At 44.5% G+C, this 16,296-nt stretch overlaps 2 protein-coding genes across 6 annotated transcripts in view; one reads left to right on the top strand and one right to left on the bottom strand.

The window, feature by feature from the left end:
• Positions 1–16,296, top strand: part of LOC140103885 (uncharacterized) — a 58,668-nt gene that overhangs the window by 23,949 nt on the left and 18,423 nt on the right. For all 5 annotated transcript variants that reach the window (XM_072127185.1, XM_072127184.1, XM_072127182.1 and 2 more), the window contains 2 exons: positions 2,024–2,074; positions 10,455–10,523. In XM_072127185.1, the coding sequence (XP_071983286.1) occupies positions 2,024–2,074; positions 10,455–10,523 (120 nt within the window). The remainder of the gene's footprint in view (positions 1–2,023; positions 2,075–10,454; positions 10,524–16,296) is intronic.
• Positions 6,847–8,621, bottom strand: LOC140104610 (uncharacterized). Its single transcript, XM_072128229.1, has 3 exons — positions 8,463–8,621; positions 8,245–8,391; positions 6,847–7,866 (listed from the first exon to the last, which is right to left on the bottom strand). Exons 2-3 carry the CDS (start codon positions 8,281–8,283, stop codon positions 6,847–6,849), a joined length of 1,059 nt encoding a protein of 352 aa, XP_071984330.1. The 5' UTR covers positions 8,284–8,391; positions 8,463–8,621.

Below are 16,296 nucleotides of genomic sequence, written 5' to 3'. Positions count from 1 at the left end.
AGAACCATCTCTGCCTTTATAAAAGTAAATCTCATTGTTCTCATCATAGTGTACACCAAAAACTTGGTGCAAAAAATGAAATAATAAATCTCCTGTGTGCAGCTCTGAAGGATAAACCAGACTGCTACATCCACCACTGTGCTTCATATCTAGCATTGGGTGAACTCAAACATGTAAAAGATGTAGAGAGGTATGGGGAATGATATTATTCCCTGGACAGCCTTCTCTCACCACACTCGTGCCAGCTGCATGTTCTGCCTTCATGCTTACTGCTAGAGATGAGAGAGTATACTCGTCCGAGTATTAGCATACTCGGACCGGCTCGTTACTCGGACGAGTATCTCGCCGGCTCGAGTTTGAGCATTAAATTAATAAAAGACAGTGAAGAACAGTGTTTACAGTGAAGAATAACACATTACACATGTTTACAGATGTTTTGCTTGTAAGAACACATTGAAATAACACTATTCTTCACTTTCCAGGTGTTTGCGCGTGTCTCCCGCTAAGTTCGGAGATGTGCACGAACATCTGGAATGTGAAGAATAGTGTTCTTTCAATGTGTTCTGCACTTAGATGCTCCTGTATTCACTGTTTTTATTCTATTCTTCACATTGCTGATGTTCGTGCACATCTCCGAACCTAGCGGGAGACACGCGCGCACACCTGCAAGGTGAAGAATAGTGTTTTTTCAATGTATTCTTGCAAGTAAAACATTCGGAAACATGTGTAATGTGTTCTGTAACACTGTTGTTTTAATGTGTTCTGTCAGTGAAAAAATGCCATTGACTTTAATGGGGCTTGTTATTCGGTACGAGCACCCGAGCATCGGGAAAAGTTCGGACCGAATAACGAGCACCCAAGCATTTTAGTGCTCGCTCATCTCTACTTACTGCACCTCGGCCAACAACAATCCTTTATTTCTCCAGATATGACACTTACATCATAGAACAGAACTGCTATATAATGCACAGTTATTGTGAGAGACATTACTAGATACCAATTACACTCCTCCTCCAACAGTGAAGGTTTCACCAGCTGTATGGATCATTTTGACATAAATGTCAATTAAATCATTAATACAATATTTGGAAGCCGTTATAGAAGCTTTACCCTAAATGAGCCTTTATAATATGAAATCTTCAGATGACTGTATGAGCCCAATTGTGGTTTCTATTTTGAAATATCCAGGTAATTCAGCTAATGTTATTCTATGGGATTTCATTTCACATTTTTGCAATAGATTTAGTTCCAGTGGAAGTCTACTTTGTTTTTTGTTTTGGGATGAAAATCCATCTAGATATCTTGAATTTACCCCAATCAATAAGAGAGTGAAAGCTATGGATAGCAATCACCAGATCAAAAATGTAATGCAAATGTATTCCATATAAGTACAGCATCTCCACATCTACAGTCACTTATCAATATCTTATACATGCTGTGAACTTTCACAGAGGACCAGACACTTCTCCTGCCATTTCTGTTATTCCCCATAATATACCAATTCTGAAGCATCTTTTCCTATAAGTGTATTATATGTCACTTCTATTTAATCTTCACCTAGGTAGCTGTTACCAGTTTTGGGATAGGGGAGGGGCCATGGATATCTAGATCAGCATGATAAATGTGTTGGACTGAGCCCCTTTCAGTGCAGAAATTTTTCTCACGTGTAGAATGGTGCAGCCACAACACAAAAGGGTCACATGTGACACATATGTGGTGCGGACACTTCTTATTTACGTCTGCAAGCAGTTTGCACACAAAAGAACGTGCAAAAACCGACAGAAAACTGGCGCATGTCCTTTAGTAAACCTGGGCCTATATTTCTAGATGTGCCCTGGCTGATTATTGCTTCACATATTATCATCATAGTATATAAGGCTGGAAAAAGACGGAAAAGTCCATCAAGTCCAACTTTTAAGAATTAAATAAATGTTTTATCTCCATAACCTGTGATATTCAGTTGTTTCTATCTCTAGTAATACAAGAAGGTAACACAAGTTTTATTTTCTTTATTTCTCATTAGAAAAATGGTGATTCCTTTGTGGATGATGCAGTTGGCACTGATATAGCAGTGGTAAGGTGTCTCGCTCTCATTAGTATATCTTTTTTTGTTGTTTTTTTTTGGAATATTGTTTTTATTAAGATTTTTCCCATAGACAGGGCTTTTTAAAACATAAAAGCATAGTACATTTCCATACAGCATAATGGTTACAGTTATTTCACACATTACCAATGGAACATGAGTTTACATATTCATATCAGTTTTTCAGATTATATGTAACCAACTGTTCCATACCTATTCTGAGTGTTTCTGATGCCTTGGCGGGCTTTCCTGGTTAATCCCGCTGTATGTTAGAATGATATTCTAAAAGGAACTTTAACAACATTTAACATCAACTTTCAGGTCTGTTGCCAGAGAGGTGCTTGTATAGGGCCTATTGCCATTTTCGTACTAGTATTTCAAAAGGACTGAAGGCTATATTTAGGGGGAGGGAGACCAATGCTTTTCCCTGTTTCAGGAGAAGTCATTTGCCAGGTATCTATGGGGTTAAGTTTTGCCCCTGAGTTTCACCCATGGGACCCATATGCATTCAATAGGTTGGATTCTAAGGAAACCATATGTAAGTGCCCTCTCAAAGCCATGTTGTTTCTATTTTAGCTATTAGTGGGGTTATTGGTGGGCAAAGGGGGGATTTCCAGTGGCTGGCCACAACAATTCTAGCTAGTGTCAGGATCTTATATATTAGTGTTCTGCATATTGGGGGGAAGGTGTGAAGGGTTATCCCAAACAGTGTCAAGGCAGGGGTTTGTTGGGGAAAGGGCCAGCTAATTGTACCAGGAGGTCATAGACCGCCGTCCAATAAGGCTGTATAATTGGGCAGTCCCACAGGGTTTGCGGTAAAGTGCCTTGCATGCCACAACCTCTCCAAAAGATTGGGGATGAGCTGGGATATGCTTTGTGTAAGCGATCAGCTGTTTAGTACCACCCGAGTAAGGTTTTGAGTGCATTTTCTGCTGTGCATTTAAGAGCCCTTTAAATCATAGAGAATGTTTTTTCCACTGTTCGGAGGATATATTACGCACTAGGTCTTTTTCCCACAGTCAAGGTGCATAGTGGTTGAAGAACCGGGAGTTATCCGTTATATGTTGGTATATTGGCTTTAATCCTTTCCCCTTATGAGAGGCAATGCTAAGTAGCTTGCTGTCATATGTCAGAGATTTCCTTGTAGTGGAGTCTAAAAGTTGTTTTACCCTAAGGAAGGAAAAGAGGTCCGTGTTTAGGAGGTGGTACTGTTGTTGGAGATCACCAAAAAATTTAGTTATTCGCTCTGTGGTTAGCTGGTCTGTCGTCTTAATACCCGCCTTTTCCCGACTTTGAAGATCTATGTCTTGGATGGAGTATGCTAATGTGTCTATTGATAAGTTAGACAATGAGAGGGATATGGATTCTTTGGGGCTCATTTATGTCACAATCTCAGGGGAATAGTCAGTGGACTCCCTGGACCACCGCAGGGGATAACAATACTAGCCGCAATCCGGGAGCGGATCCTGGTCTTCGCCGGGGAGTCACCAGGTCGCTCCGTGGGTGCGACTAGGCCCGCGGTGGCAGCCAAGGTAGGGACACGGGGACCACGGGAAGGCAGGAAAAAGGGAAGACAGGACATCGGATGGAAGGCAGGACATCGGATGGCCGGCAGGACCTCGGATGGCCGGCAGGACCTCGGATGGCCGGCAGGACCTCGGATGGTCAGCAGGACCTCGGATGGCGGGCAGGATTACCGGACCGCCACAGGATACCATGACTGCCACAGGATAACAGGACCGCCACAGGATACCAGGAAAGCCACAAGACACCAGGACAACCACAGGAACACGGGAATCACAGAATACACGGAGGCGTCTGGAAACGCTCGGGAACACGGAGGGCTTTCTCTTCAGGACATGAAGATCCGGCAGGGGATGCTTGGAGTAGCCAGGCTATATAGCAGAGCCAGTAATGCCACGCCAATAAGGAGGACGCTGGCCCTTTAAATTCTCAGAGAGTAGGCGCGTGCGCCCTGACAGCAGGAGACGGGACTGTGATGTAGCCATCAGGAGCCAAGACAGGTAAGTACTGACCCGGGGGAGCGGGGCAGCGACAGCAGAGCACAGGTTCCCCCGCGATCTGAGACATGGATCGCGGGGTCACATGTGACAATTTACTTACCCGGTCCAGTCGCGACCCAGCAGAGCGTTCTCCGACGAGGATTCAGGTTATGCTGGGATTCACTAAGGTCGTGCGCCCGATGTCCACCAGGTATCGCTGCTGCGCCGAGATCCGCCGGAGTTCACCTTCTTCTCTGTATATGTAAGTGCTGATCTTAAAACGCAGCTTTTCCGAATCCATCGGGTTTTCAGACGGCCACACCCCAAATTTCAGTCGCATGCAAGCCGGGGCCGATGCGACACAATCCGACCGCGTGCGCCAAAAACCCGGGGCAATTCAGGGACAAACGGTGCAAAACGGTAATATTCGGGAAACCCGGTGATTCGGCCCCTTAGTAAATGAGCCCCTTTGTGTTTTAATCTATGCATTCGCTCCCATGTGTGATTCATATTTCGTGTTAAGGGGAGCATGGGCTTGTCGCGTATTAGATCCCAAAGTCTTGCAATGAAAAGTGTTTGCGGGTCCATATTGGAATTTATGGTCTGCTCAATCGTGTTCTTCATAGTGCTCTCAGTTAGGACGTTGTGGAAGGGAAAGTTCAAAAGTATCCTGTACTGGTGCTTTTTCTGTGCGTGGAGTTGCGAGACCCTCATCTTTGTCCTCCTGGTTGGAGGAGAGTCTGGCGCACTGTTGGGCTCTGTGTTGCCAATGATGACTGTGGTCAAGTGGCTGAATTGCAAACCACAAAGGGGAACAATATATATAACAAAAGCTCCAAATGGGCACATGAAACATTAATATAATAAATCAGAAAAAACCATGTGCTATACCAAAATGCAAATTTTATTGATACATAGAAAAACACACCAAAGAAAGAAAAATAAAAACATTTAAAAAGGAACACAGTCCTCTATACATAACCAGAGGGAGGGTAGGGTATATGATAAATACCCAAAAAGACCAACCTCCCTATACAGCCCCCGACCCTTAAACCTGTCCAGCAAATCAGTACAACAAGTGACAAGCCAAATAAGTATATGTCAAAAGTTCCAATGGAATGTTCTGCCCTGCGAAAACAGGGGAGCCAATATAACAAAAGGTAAAGTATGTACAATGATAATTACCAATAGGCGCTGAGCTGGCAGGGAAAAAAGGGGGGGAAATGGGGGCTGGAAGAGGCCCCACGCGTATCGCCACACCCAGTGGCTTCCTCAGGGGTAACTGGTGTGATGGATGACCCAGTATAAATACCTATATGGATAAAATTAGTGGTGGCAGGTGTGGAGCGCCATGATGGAAAGATGGGCGCTCGGCGTGCTGCTTGATGTGATGCGCATGCGCCTGTTTTTTAGTGCGCATGCGCCTATTTTATGGCGCGCATGCGCCTATTTTTTGGCTCATGCGACACATGTTCAAATGTCATTGGTCACATGATCAGGTGTCATGTGACCAAATATAACGGCGTCCAGCGCCGCATTGATCAAAAGCGATGCTTCTGTGCGCAGAGCGCCCAAGATGATTGTATGTGTCCTATATGGTTGTTACTCCAAGAGGCAGAGAAGGGAAATACTATAAAAAGATAAAAATATAAAAATACCTCGAGAAGTGCACAAATGTTAGTATCGATGAATCCCCAAGTGAATAAGTGAGTACATAAATAGGTAATTGGTTAATGTGCAATAGTATATGCATTCTTTTTATATAAAAATGAATAAAGATTCTTGTGTAGTGCGCATAATTAAATCAAACATGCAGGACATATAGCAGCAACAATATATATATATACATAAACATGCATCATGGATGAAACATAAAACAAAGAGGACTACTACACATATAATAACAGACACATACATGGGCCCATGTACACACGCACACACACACATACACAGAGTACACACACCTGAAAAACCACCTTAAATAAAGACATCAAAACGGGAGAGCAAAAAATGCGAGTATCTCCCAATATCTATGCTGGTCACGGAAATTGAACTGCAGACAAAAAAAAAAAAAAGGGGGATAAGGATGACAGGCGAGTCCCGGGTCCGCTGGAAAGGAGACCCAAATATTTGAAGAGTTGTTTCTGCCGGAGGATGGGGCGACCAAAGGTCGGACGAGCCAGAGTGAGGGAAGTGAAGAAGACGGAATGCATATGAGGCAAAGCACAGAGACCTGCTGGGTACCAGATGAGAGAAGAAATATAACAAATGTACTGTAAATTGTACAGTTCCACATACAAGAATAAATAACAAGGTTGTGGAAAGAAAAGAAAAGAAAAGAAAAACCGCCAGGTAAGTGGTGTAAAGTGTAGTGTGAGGAATATAAACCGGAGAGGTGAGTAGAGGGGGTGAGGATGTGGAGGGAGGGAGACCAAGAATTGGAAAGGAGGAAAGATAATTGGGTGCGCACAATGAGGAGTGACAAAAACTACAAATAAAGTGCAAAGTGAGACACGACCGCGAGGGTGAGCAAGGTGAAGCGTGTACAATGTAAGGAGTCACACCACGAGAGCAGAAGTATCATAGGGCTGTCGTGTAAAGCGTGGCTCGAGAATGTGACAAAACCAAAATAAAGGATGAGAGATGGAAAATCTGGGAGTGGAAAGAAATCAGGACCAATGGTTAGGTGTACAAGTGGCGGAGAAAAGGGGAAAATGCTGTGAGGTGAAAGTGAAGAATATGGAGAATATATACTGTACCTTATTGCTTATAGAATCCTGAAAACAACATATCTTCATTTATCCCCTTTGGGGACAGTGAGCCCAACCGGAATATCCATCTTGCCTCTTGCCGTAAAAGTGCTGGTACTGGATCACCGCCCCGAATATTGGACTGGATCTTTTCCAGGCCTACCACTTTGAGTTTACTCGGATTGTTACCATGAACAGCATAGAAGTGCTTGGCTACTGTAGAAAGTTGTCTGCCGTTGGCCAAGTCCTGTGCAGCGTTATTTATTGTAGAGACATGTTTTTGAACTCTTTTGCGAAGTTCTTGAGTCGTTTGACCGACATAAATTTTCGGGCACGAGCAGATCAAGCCATATATTACACCCCGGGAGCGACAGTTTATGTAGGAACGTAGTGTGATCTTTTCTTGATTGGTCGGATTCTGAAAGGAGTCACCTCTCAGGATCATGGGACAAACCGTACAATCTCCACAAGGATAGGAACCCGTTAGTTGTATACCTCTGCCTAGTGCTTGGCTAGGTCTCTGAAAGTGGCTCTGAACCAATGAGTCTCGCAAATTCCTGGCTCTCTTTGCAATCATCCTGGGTTTGGCTGTAATGTGTGGATGTAGCCGTGGATCACTCCTCAAAATACCCCAGTTTTTTTGCAGTAACTTGTAAATATCTGACCATTGATTGTGGTAAGGTGTTGTCAGGCAAGGTTTTCCATCACTCTTTCTCGTGCTGGGTGTGAATGTATCTTCCCTCTTGGTATGCTTGGCCCGCATATAGGCTCTAGATATTACTTTCCTTGGGTATGCACGTTTACGGAATCTGTTGGTTAAATCCGTGCAGTGTCGTTGGAATTCCTCCTGGCTGCTGCAATTTCTCCTCAGGCGTAGAAACTGACCAATTGGGATCCCATCCCTAAGATGTTGTGGGTGAAAGCTCGAATAATGTAGCAAGTTGTTGGTCGCTGTCTCCTTTCTGTAGAGAGTCGTCTCAATATGTCCGTCCCGGGTTGTGATACGAAGATCTAGGAAGTCTACCTCTGTCTGTGAAAACACAGGTGTAAGATGGATCTGTAAATTGTTGGTATTAAGATCTGAGATAAACTCTTGGCAGGTCTCGAGTGACCCCCTCCAGAATACCAGCACATCGTCGATGTAGCGATGCCACCCGACGACGTGCTCACGGAAGGCCCGCGAGGGGTACACGCTGGTCTCCTCCCACCATCCCAAAAAGAGATTGGCATAGGAAGGAGCACAGCGTGCACCCATCGCGGTACCCGAGACCTGCCTGTAAAACACCCGGTCGAAAACAAAATAATTGTGTCTAAGGACAAAATCAAGTAGTTCGACCAAAAAGGAGTTGTGTCGGCAATCACACCCTAGGTCCTTCCTAAGGAAATAGGCAACAGCATTAATGCCCACCTCGTGTATGATGTTGGTATATAATGATTCCACGTCCATTGCCACTATCCAGAGTTCTTCGTCTATCAGATGTGGATCCAGATTTTCAATCTGTCCTATAAGATGTGAGGAGTCCCGTACATATGATGATAGTTTGGTCACTCGATTCTGTAAAAAGAAGTCGATATAAGTACACGCCCTCTCACACAGTCCCCCTATGCCAGCCACGATGGGTCTACCTGGTGGATTAACCAGCGTCTTGTGCACTTTCGGCAACATGTAGAATGTTGGTACGACTGGTTTCTTAACTGACAGAAAATTCTTCTCCTTCAGGGAAATGATCCCCGCATCTGTTGCTCCTTTAATCAAGCGATCCAGTTTGCATTTAAAGACATCCGTAGGGTCTGAGGGCAGGGGAGAATAATATTTCTGATTGCTAAGTTGCCTCTTAGCTTCACCCACATATTGATCCATGGGCCATAGGACCACGTTCCCGCCCTTATCAGCTTCCTTGATGATAAAATTAGGGTTAGATCGTAACTCACACATTGCTTGTCGTTCTGCTTTAGATAGATTTTCATGTTTGTATGGTTCTGCCTTCAATTCATGGACATCGGTCATCATACATTCAAAAAAGATCTGTATGGCTGGAAAAAGACGGAGGTTAGGTGTGATTTGTGAGGGTGATCTCAACGAAAAGTTCGGCCTACCTAGTAGTTCTTCTTGTTCGTTTTCTCGTAGGAGATCAAGTAGATCCGTAAAGGTTCGTCGATCCGCCTCTGGCATGAAATCGGCAAGCGATGGTTGGTGGTACATCAATTTGAAGGACAGCTGTCGACAAAAAAGGTATATGTCTTTGACCAGAATGAATTTATCTAGTCTTGACATAGGGGAGAAGCTAAGACCCCGACTCAAAACATCGTGTTCTACATTCGTCAAAACATAATCAGACAAATTAATAATCCGTAAATCCTGCTCACCCTGTTTATCTTGTGGATCTAGTTGCTTTTCTTGGTGTTGTATCTCTGCCGCCCTCGTTTGTAACTCGGGGACCATCTGTTCCTTAACCCTCTTTTTCGAGTGTTGGATGTCTGTTCTCCAGTGCCTGGGTCTCCTTCTGGGTCGCTCATGTCCGATGATAAAAAGTGGCTGAATTGCTGCATCTCCTACCTTCCACATTACATGTTAGCGTAAGTCGAGTTGGGTCCAGGTCTTGCGCTGCACTAGTCCCCTTCATGGATAGCTCCGAAGCGGGGAAAGCAGGAGTCGAGGTGGATCTCCTACCGGAGCGTGGTGATTCACTGCCCCTTTCTCAGTTGCTATCTGAGGTTCCATTTCCCACTGTTCAGCGCCATCTTGGCTGAGGCTGGGCTGAGGCTTGGCTGAGGCTCAGGGATGCCGCAAAGTAAAAATCTGTGTGTTTTCTATAGCGTAGCTTTTTGCTCAGGTATAAGGGGTGTTTTGCGGTTAAAAGTTGTTTTTGTGGAGATCGGTGTAAGAGCGGGTCCTCTACACGTCCATGCAGCTAGGCAGTCAGGCCACCTCATTAGTATCTTAAAATCATTCCATCAGTCCAAATCATTCAGTTGAGTCTTTGTGATACTGTGGGGCAGATTTACTTACCCGGTCCAGTCGCGATCCAGCGGCGCGTTCTCTGCTCTAGATTCGGGTCCGGCCGGGATTTATGAATGTAGTTCTTCCGCCGTCCACCAGGTGGCGCTGCTGCGCTGAAAGTCATCTCATCGCGCCGGAATGCACCACCTCGGACCAGGTGAAGGTAAGCGCTCCCCAAGCGACACTTTTTCGGTTTTTAAATGCGGCGTTTTTTCCGAATACGTCGGGTTTTCGTTCGGCCACGCCCCCCGATTTCCGTCGCGCGCATGCCGGCGCCGATGCGCCACAATCCGATCGCGTGCGCCACAATCCCGGGGCAATTCAGGTACAATCGGCGCAAATCGGAAATATTCGGGTAACACGTCGGGAAAACGCGAATCGGGCCCTTAGTAAATGACCCCCTGTGTGTCAGTTTTATACACTAAAGCAGAATAGAACAGAATCCTCAAAAGGGGATATAAAGGTCGCCCAAAATTGGATTTTCAGAAACAAAATTTACACAAAGTGCTAGTTTCTTTGGTTAAATTAGATCAACTGGAAAGGTTTCTAGAGTCTCATAATAATAATATTGTAAGATTACTTGTATAACTAACAGTTGAATGACAAATCTATTACAGGAAGAATTAGCCACAAATCTTGGAAAAGGTCTAGAAGGTTTACTGCAGAAGGTCCTTGATTTACTTCAGGTAAGTTTCTTTTTACATTTTAAAAACATTTGTGTAATTACCATTTTGTTATAGTCTAATAAGACAAAATTAGAACATTCATCTGTCAAATACTGGTCACAAATCTACAACATTTATAGTGTATTATAGTACATGTATTTATTCATTCATTTCTCTGTGAGGTAAATAGGATGTAGATTATATTTATGCTTTAGAGATGAGCGAACATACTCGTCCGAGCTTGATGCTCGTTCGAGCATTAGCGTACTCGCAACTGCTAGTTGCTCGGACGAATATTTCGCCAGCTCGAGAAAATGGGATCTCCCGCCGTTTTGATTTTTGGCGGCCAGAAACAGAGCCAATCACAAGCCAGGAGACTCTGCAGTACACCCAACCTCACTTCGTACACTTACATGTCGATAGCACTGGTTGGCTGGCCTGATCAGGTGACCCTGGAATATACTAGCCACTGCCCGCGGTGCTCGGATCATTCTCTGCCTGGATGCCGTTAGGGATAGAGCTGCTGCTGGACAGGGATAGCGTTAGGGTGTTCTATTAGATTAGTGTTAGGCAGGAGTGATTCTACAAGAACCCAACAGCCCTTGTTAGGGCTACAAAAGAGTTATTTTATTATTTTTTTATATGCTTGTGGCTGGGCTTGCTGCCACTAGTAGTGCAGCTACTACCATATTGTGACGAATTTGCACGGAGACTTGCAAAAGTTCATTTTGGCTCTTAGTGACACACATATCCATTTCAAACAACTAAGTGGGATAATTTATTGGGGGTTTGATTGAATTAGGCACAGTCTGCCAATTTTTTTTTTTTTTCAAAAGTTAAAGTGAAAGTCACAGCACAAAATCCTTTTGTGTGCTGTCAGTGGTGCAAATGCAATTTCATCTAGCTTAGTCTGCCTGCTACTGTTTAGCAAGCTAGTCTCCAGAAATCCCAATCCACATTCTCTCTGCCGGTGAAGCGTACTGTACGTCACGTGTGGCCTAATCTAATACAGTTTTTTTTGTTCACATTAGTACCGGGACATTCAGCAATCCGCATTTCAGTTATAAAAAAAAAATAAAATAAAAAAAAAATAATACATTTTCTCTTTTAATTTTTTGGGGGATTGGGAAATCTCTGTTATAGCAATCAAATTGTGTCTACTGTAGTTGAACGGTTGTGCCTGCTACTGTTTAGCAAGCTAGTCTCCATAATTCCCAATCTACATTCTCTCTGCCGATGAAGCATACTGTACGTCACGTGTGGCGCAATCTAATACCATTTTTTTGTTCACATTAGTACCGGGACAATCAGCAATCCGCATTTCAGTGATTGGTGGCTTGATACACCGAGACCAGAGTGGGTTCATGCCGGGGAGGTCGGCAGTTAACAACTTTGACAGGTTGTTTATAAATATTCAACGATGCGAACCCGGGGGCGACCACTCCATCCTGTCACTGGACGCCTCAAAGGCCTTTGACAGGGTGGAGTGGTCGTTTCTATGGGGGGTGTTGGGTAGATTTGGTTTTGGTGAGAGTTTCTTGTCCTGGACAAAGCTATTATATAGGAAACCTACCGCCAGAATTGATGTCAATGGCAGATGGTCCGAGCAGATTAGGTTAGAGAGGGGCACAAGACAAGGGTGTCCCCTCTCTCCTATGCTGTTTAATTTATTTTTGGAGCCACTTGCGTCACTTATAAGGGAAGATAAGAACATACGAGGATTCGAGGGTGGGGATCCCACTGACAAAATTATATTATATGCAGATGACATACTATTGTGTTTGAAGAATCTTGAAGTCTCCATCCCTGAGGTGATGCGAGTGGTCCAGGAATTCGGTGGGAAATCTGGGCTGGCCATCAACTGGGATAAGACCATGCTCCTACCCCTGGGTCATACCCCCCCAATAAGACATGGACCCATAACTATCATTTCTCCTGAACAAGAAATGGAATACCTAGGCCTTAAGGTCTCAACCAAGATAGAGGATTATGCTAGGCTTAACGTCGTGCCTGTTATAAATAAACTAAGGGGCAAAGTAGCGATATGGACCAAGCTGCCATTGTCCAGAGCAGATAGGGTGGGCCTTCTTAAAATGATTATGCTACCACAGCTGTTGTATGTATTGTCGGCCTCCCCGGTATGGATCCACGATAAGTTTTTTCATCTAATAGAAAGACTCATAAATGAACTAATATGGGGACGCAAGCATGTAAGAATCAAGTTGGACTATTTATATAAAAAATATAAGGAAGGGGGTCTGTCTATCCCCAATTTCAGACTTTACTTCCTAGCATCCAAAATATGCTTCTTGTCTAGATGGAAGGACACTGACGTGATGAAGGAAATATTAGGTAAAGCCAGTGGATTGGGACAATGGATGGAAGTATTAGAGTCAGGCCAGTGGGGTACCGGGGAATTTCGGAAAAATCCTTTTTGTAATATGCTCAATGAAACATGGAGAACACTAAGGAAAGTAGGGCAAATAAAAGGAGCGATAGAATCTACCCCCTTATGGTATAACTTAAACATTAGAGAGTTTTGGAAAACACAGGACACAGGGAATTTTTGGCGCAATTTGGGGATAACTAAGGTGGCACAAATATTCACAAATGGCAGGTTGATACCATATATAGAATTACAAAGAGATTATGGGATTGATAACAAACACTATTTACACTATATACAAATCATGGATGCATACAGGGGATCCACGAGTAAAGTTTTTTTCACAATTGAAGAAGACACGTTGATAGATAAGATTTGGGTTAATTGGACGGGTAAATATACGATATCTAAAATATATAACATGTTAAATAGTGAAAATACACGGAATATGAAATTCAAAGCACAAGGGCACTGGGAATCAGAAGTGGGGGATATGACTAATGAGCAATGGCAATGTGCCTTTCATAATATTAACCACGCGTCTATAAATATGAATCACAGGATGGTGTATTTTAATTATCTCCATCGTTTATATTACACACCCCGGAAAATAGCTAAAATGGGGAAGCAAGGCACCGCACGTTGTTGGCGATGCGGCGCCGCTGATGCGGGGTTCTATCATATGGTATGGAGTTGCCCGCAGATTGGCCCTTTTTGGGCAGCGGTACATCAAAAAATAGAAGACCGAGTTGACATTTCTATAGAAGCCTCAGTAGAGATATTAGTGCTTAATGTAATTAGCCGAAAACTATATCCAGCTCTGAGGAAACCCCAAATAGAAGCGATTTGTAGACTTTCCCTAATAGCAAAAGTTGTCATAGCTAAAAGCTGGAAAAACATGACTCCACCTAACATAAGTCACTGGGAGGCCCTATGGCGAAAAGTGGAACAGTATGAGAAAACACAATACGCCCGAAGGGAGAAGAACTCAGATAGGGATAAGCCCTGGCTATAACAAATAAAATCAATATAGTGGCTCCCTGTCCGCTGATGGTTTTTTTTTTTCCTTTCCTTTTTTTTTTTTTTTCTTTTTTTTTTTTTCTCTGCCTCTCCTCTCCCCGCGGCAAAAATTTGGGAATGGGGTGGGGGGTTGGGGAGTGATATGTATGACACGTACAGTGTGAATTGCAGTTGAAAATGTTATTTTACTGTATATGTACAACAAATTGGATTTTATACTTTTTTCTACTATAAACTCAATAAAAGAGAATTTATAAATAAAAAGCAATCCGCATTTCAGTCTGCTTTCTGATTTCTTCTGCGTGTTTCGTTCATGAAGAAATAATTAAAAAAAAGTTATAAAAACAAAAAAACAAAAAAAAAATTATCTCTTTTTATTTTTTGGGGGGGTGGGAAATCTCCGTTATAGCAATCAAATTTTGTCTACTGTAGTTGAACGGTTGTGCCTGCTACTGTTTAGCAAGCTAGTCTCCAGAAATCCCAATCCACATTCTCTCTGCCGGTGAAGCGTACTGTACGTCACGTGTGGCGTATCAAATACGGTCTTTTGTTCACATCAACACCGGGACATTTAAAAAAAATTGTCTGTGTTGGTTAGAAACTAGCCATAGCAATCATCTACTGAGGTTGCTGTCTGATTTCTTCTGCACATTTTGATCTTCTATAAATCCAAAAAAAAAACAAACATAAAAAAAAATTACCAAAAAAAAAATGTACAGTTTATATTTCTCTTTTATCTATAAAATAGACTTTCATTTGGAAAATGTTGAACCCGAGGGTTAAGGGTAAAGGACGAGGGCGTGGGCGTCCAATTACTGCAGGGGTCAGAGGCCGTGGTCCTAGGCGGGGTGAGACACTACCTGCTGATGAGGGAGCAAGGGAACGCAGCAGAGCTACACTCACCAACTTCTTTTCTCAACTTACTGGGACTTGTGGTAAAGCACTGTTGAAGCCACAACAGTGCGAACAGGTGATGTTGTGGATTGCGGACAATGCTTCAAATCATTTGTCCACCAGTCAGTCTTCCACGCAGTCCACCCATGTTACCCAAGTCAGCACTCCTCCAGCTCCTCCACCTCAACCTCCTACCCCCCAGTCTGCCCCCTCCCAGGAAAATTTGGAATTTGATCCGGACCCTGTTTTCTGGACCCTTCCCAGAGTCACAAACCACTTGTCCGGTTGCTGCTGAGCTCCTTCCCGATGCCCAGGTTTTCCAACGGTAGCAGTCTGTGGGTGATGATGACCATCTTGACGTGGTGGAAGAAGTGTGTAAAGAGGTGTCGGACGATGAGGAGACACAGTTGTCAGACAGTGGTGAAGTTGTTGTCAGGCCAGGAAGTCCGAGAGGGGAGCAGACTGAGGGATCGGAGGATGATGAGGTGACAGACCCAAACTGGGTTGATAGGCCGAGTGAAGACAGCGCTTCTGAGACAGAGGCGAGTTCTATACCAGAACAGGCTGGAAGAGGCAGTGGTGGGACCAGACGGAGAGGCAGGGCCAGAGCTGGTGCATCAGCGCCAAATGTTTCACGTAGTGAAGCTCCCTTGTCAAGAGCTAGATGTTCTCAAGTCTGGAGGTTCTTTAAAGAAACAGCGGATGACCAACGTACTGTGGTGTGCAACCTGTGCCACACCAGGACCAGCAGGAGTTCCACCACTAATAGCTTAACCACCACCAGTATGCGCAGGCATATGAATGCTAAACACCCCACTCAATGGAACCAAGGCCGTTCACCCCAGGCCGGGCCCACCTCTGCTTCTTTCCCATTTGCTGCCTCTTCTAGTCAGCCCCCTGCCCAGGACCCCGGCACACACACCTCCTGTTCGAAAACCACAACTTCACCTCCACGATCCTCCACAGCGTCCAACAATGTCTCCATGCGCAGCGTTCAGCTGTCTATACCCCAGCGCAAGAGCGCAGGAGGAAATACGGTTCCACCCAACCACACTCCCAAGCCCTCAACGTCCACATCTCCAAATTATTGGGCCTGGAAATGCTGCCCTATAGGCTGGTAGAGTCTGAGGCCTTTCGCAACCTCATGGTGGTGTACGCCCCTCGGTATTCGGTCCCCAGCCGCCACTACATTTCCCAATGTGCCATCCCAGCCCTGCACCACCACGTGTCAGACAACATCATCCATGCCCTGACCAACGCCGTTTCTGACAAGGTCCACCTAACCACGGACACGTGGACAAGTGCTGCCGGGCAGGGACTATAGATCGACTGACGGCACATTGGGTTAACTTGGTGGAGGCTGGGACCGAGTCTGACCCTCATATACTGCCGACGCCGAGGATTGCGGGGCCTACCTCGGTCACGGTTTCTCAGGCCTACTATGCCTCTTCCTCCTCCCACCCCTCCTCCACCGCCTCCTCCGAATTACCATCC

Source organism: Engystomops pustulosus, chromosome 10 (genome assembly GCF_040894005.1).
Source record: "Engystomops pustulosus chromosome 10, aEngPut4.maternal, whole genome shotgun sequence".
In the NCBI taxonomy this organism is placed as follows: Eukaryota; Metazoa; Chordata; class Amphibia; order Anura; family Leptodactylidae; genus Engystomops; species Engystomops pustulosus.
Note: the sequence above shows the minus strand (reverse complement) of the source record. Positions and strands in the feature narration are given on the sequence as shown.

Bases quoted from the DNA above. Each gene is read 5' to 3' on its own strand.
- LOC140104610 (XM_072128229.1), bottom strand. From the start codon at position 8,283: ATGGACGTGGAATCATTATATACCAACATCATACACGAG. The intron at 7,867-8,244 runs GTGGGCATTAAT...GTGTTTTCACAG, and splicing joins ATACCAACATCATACACGAG to ACAGAGGTAGACTTCCTAGA.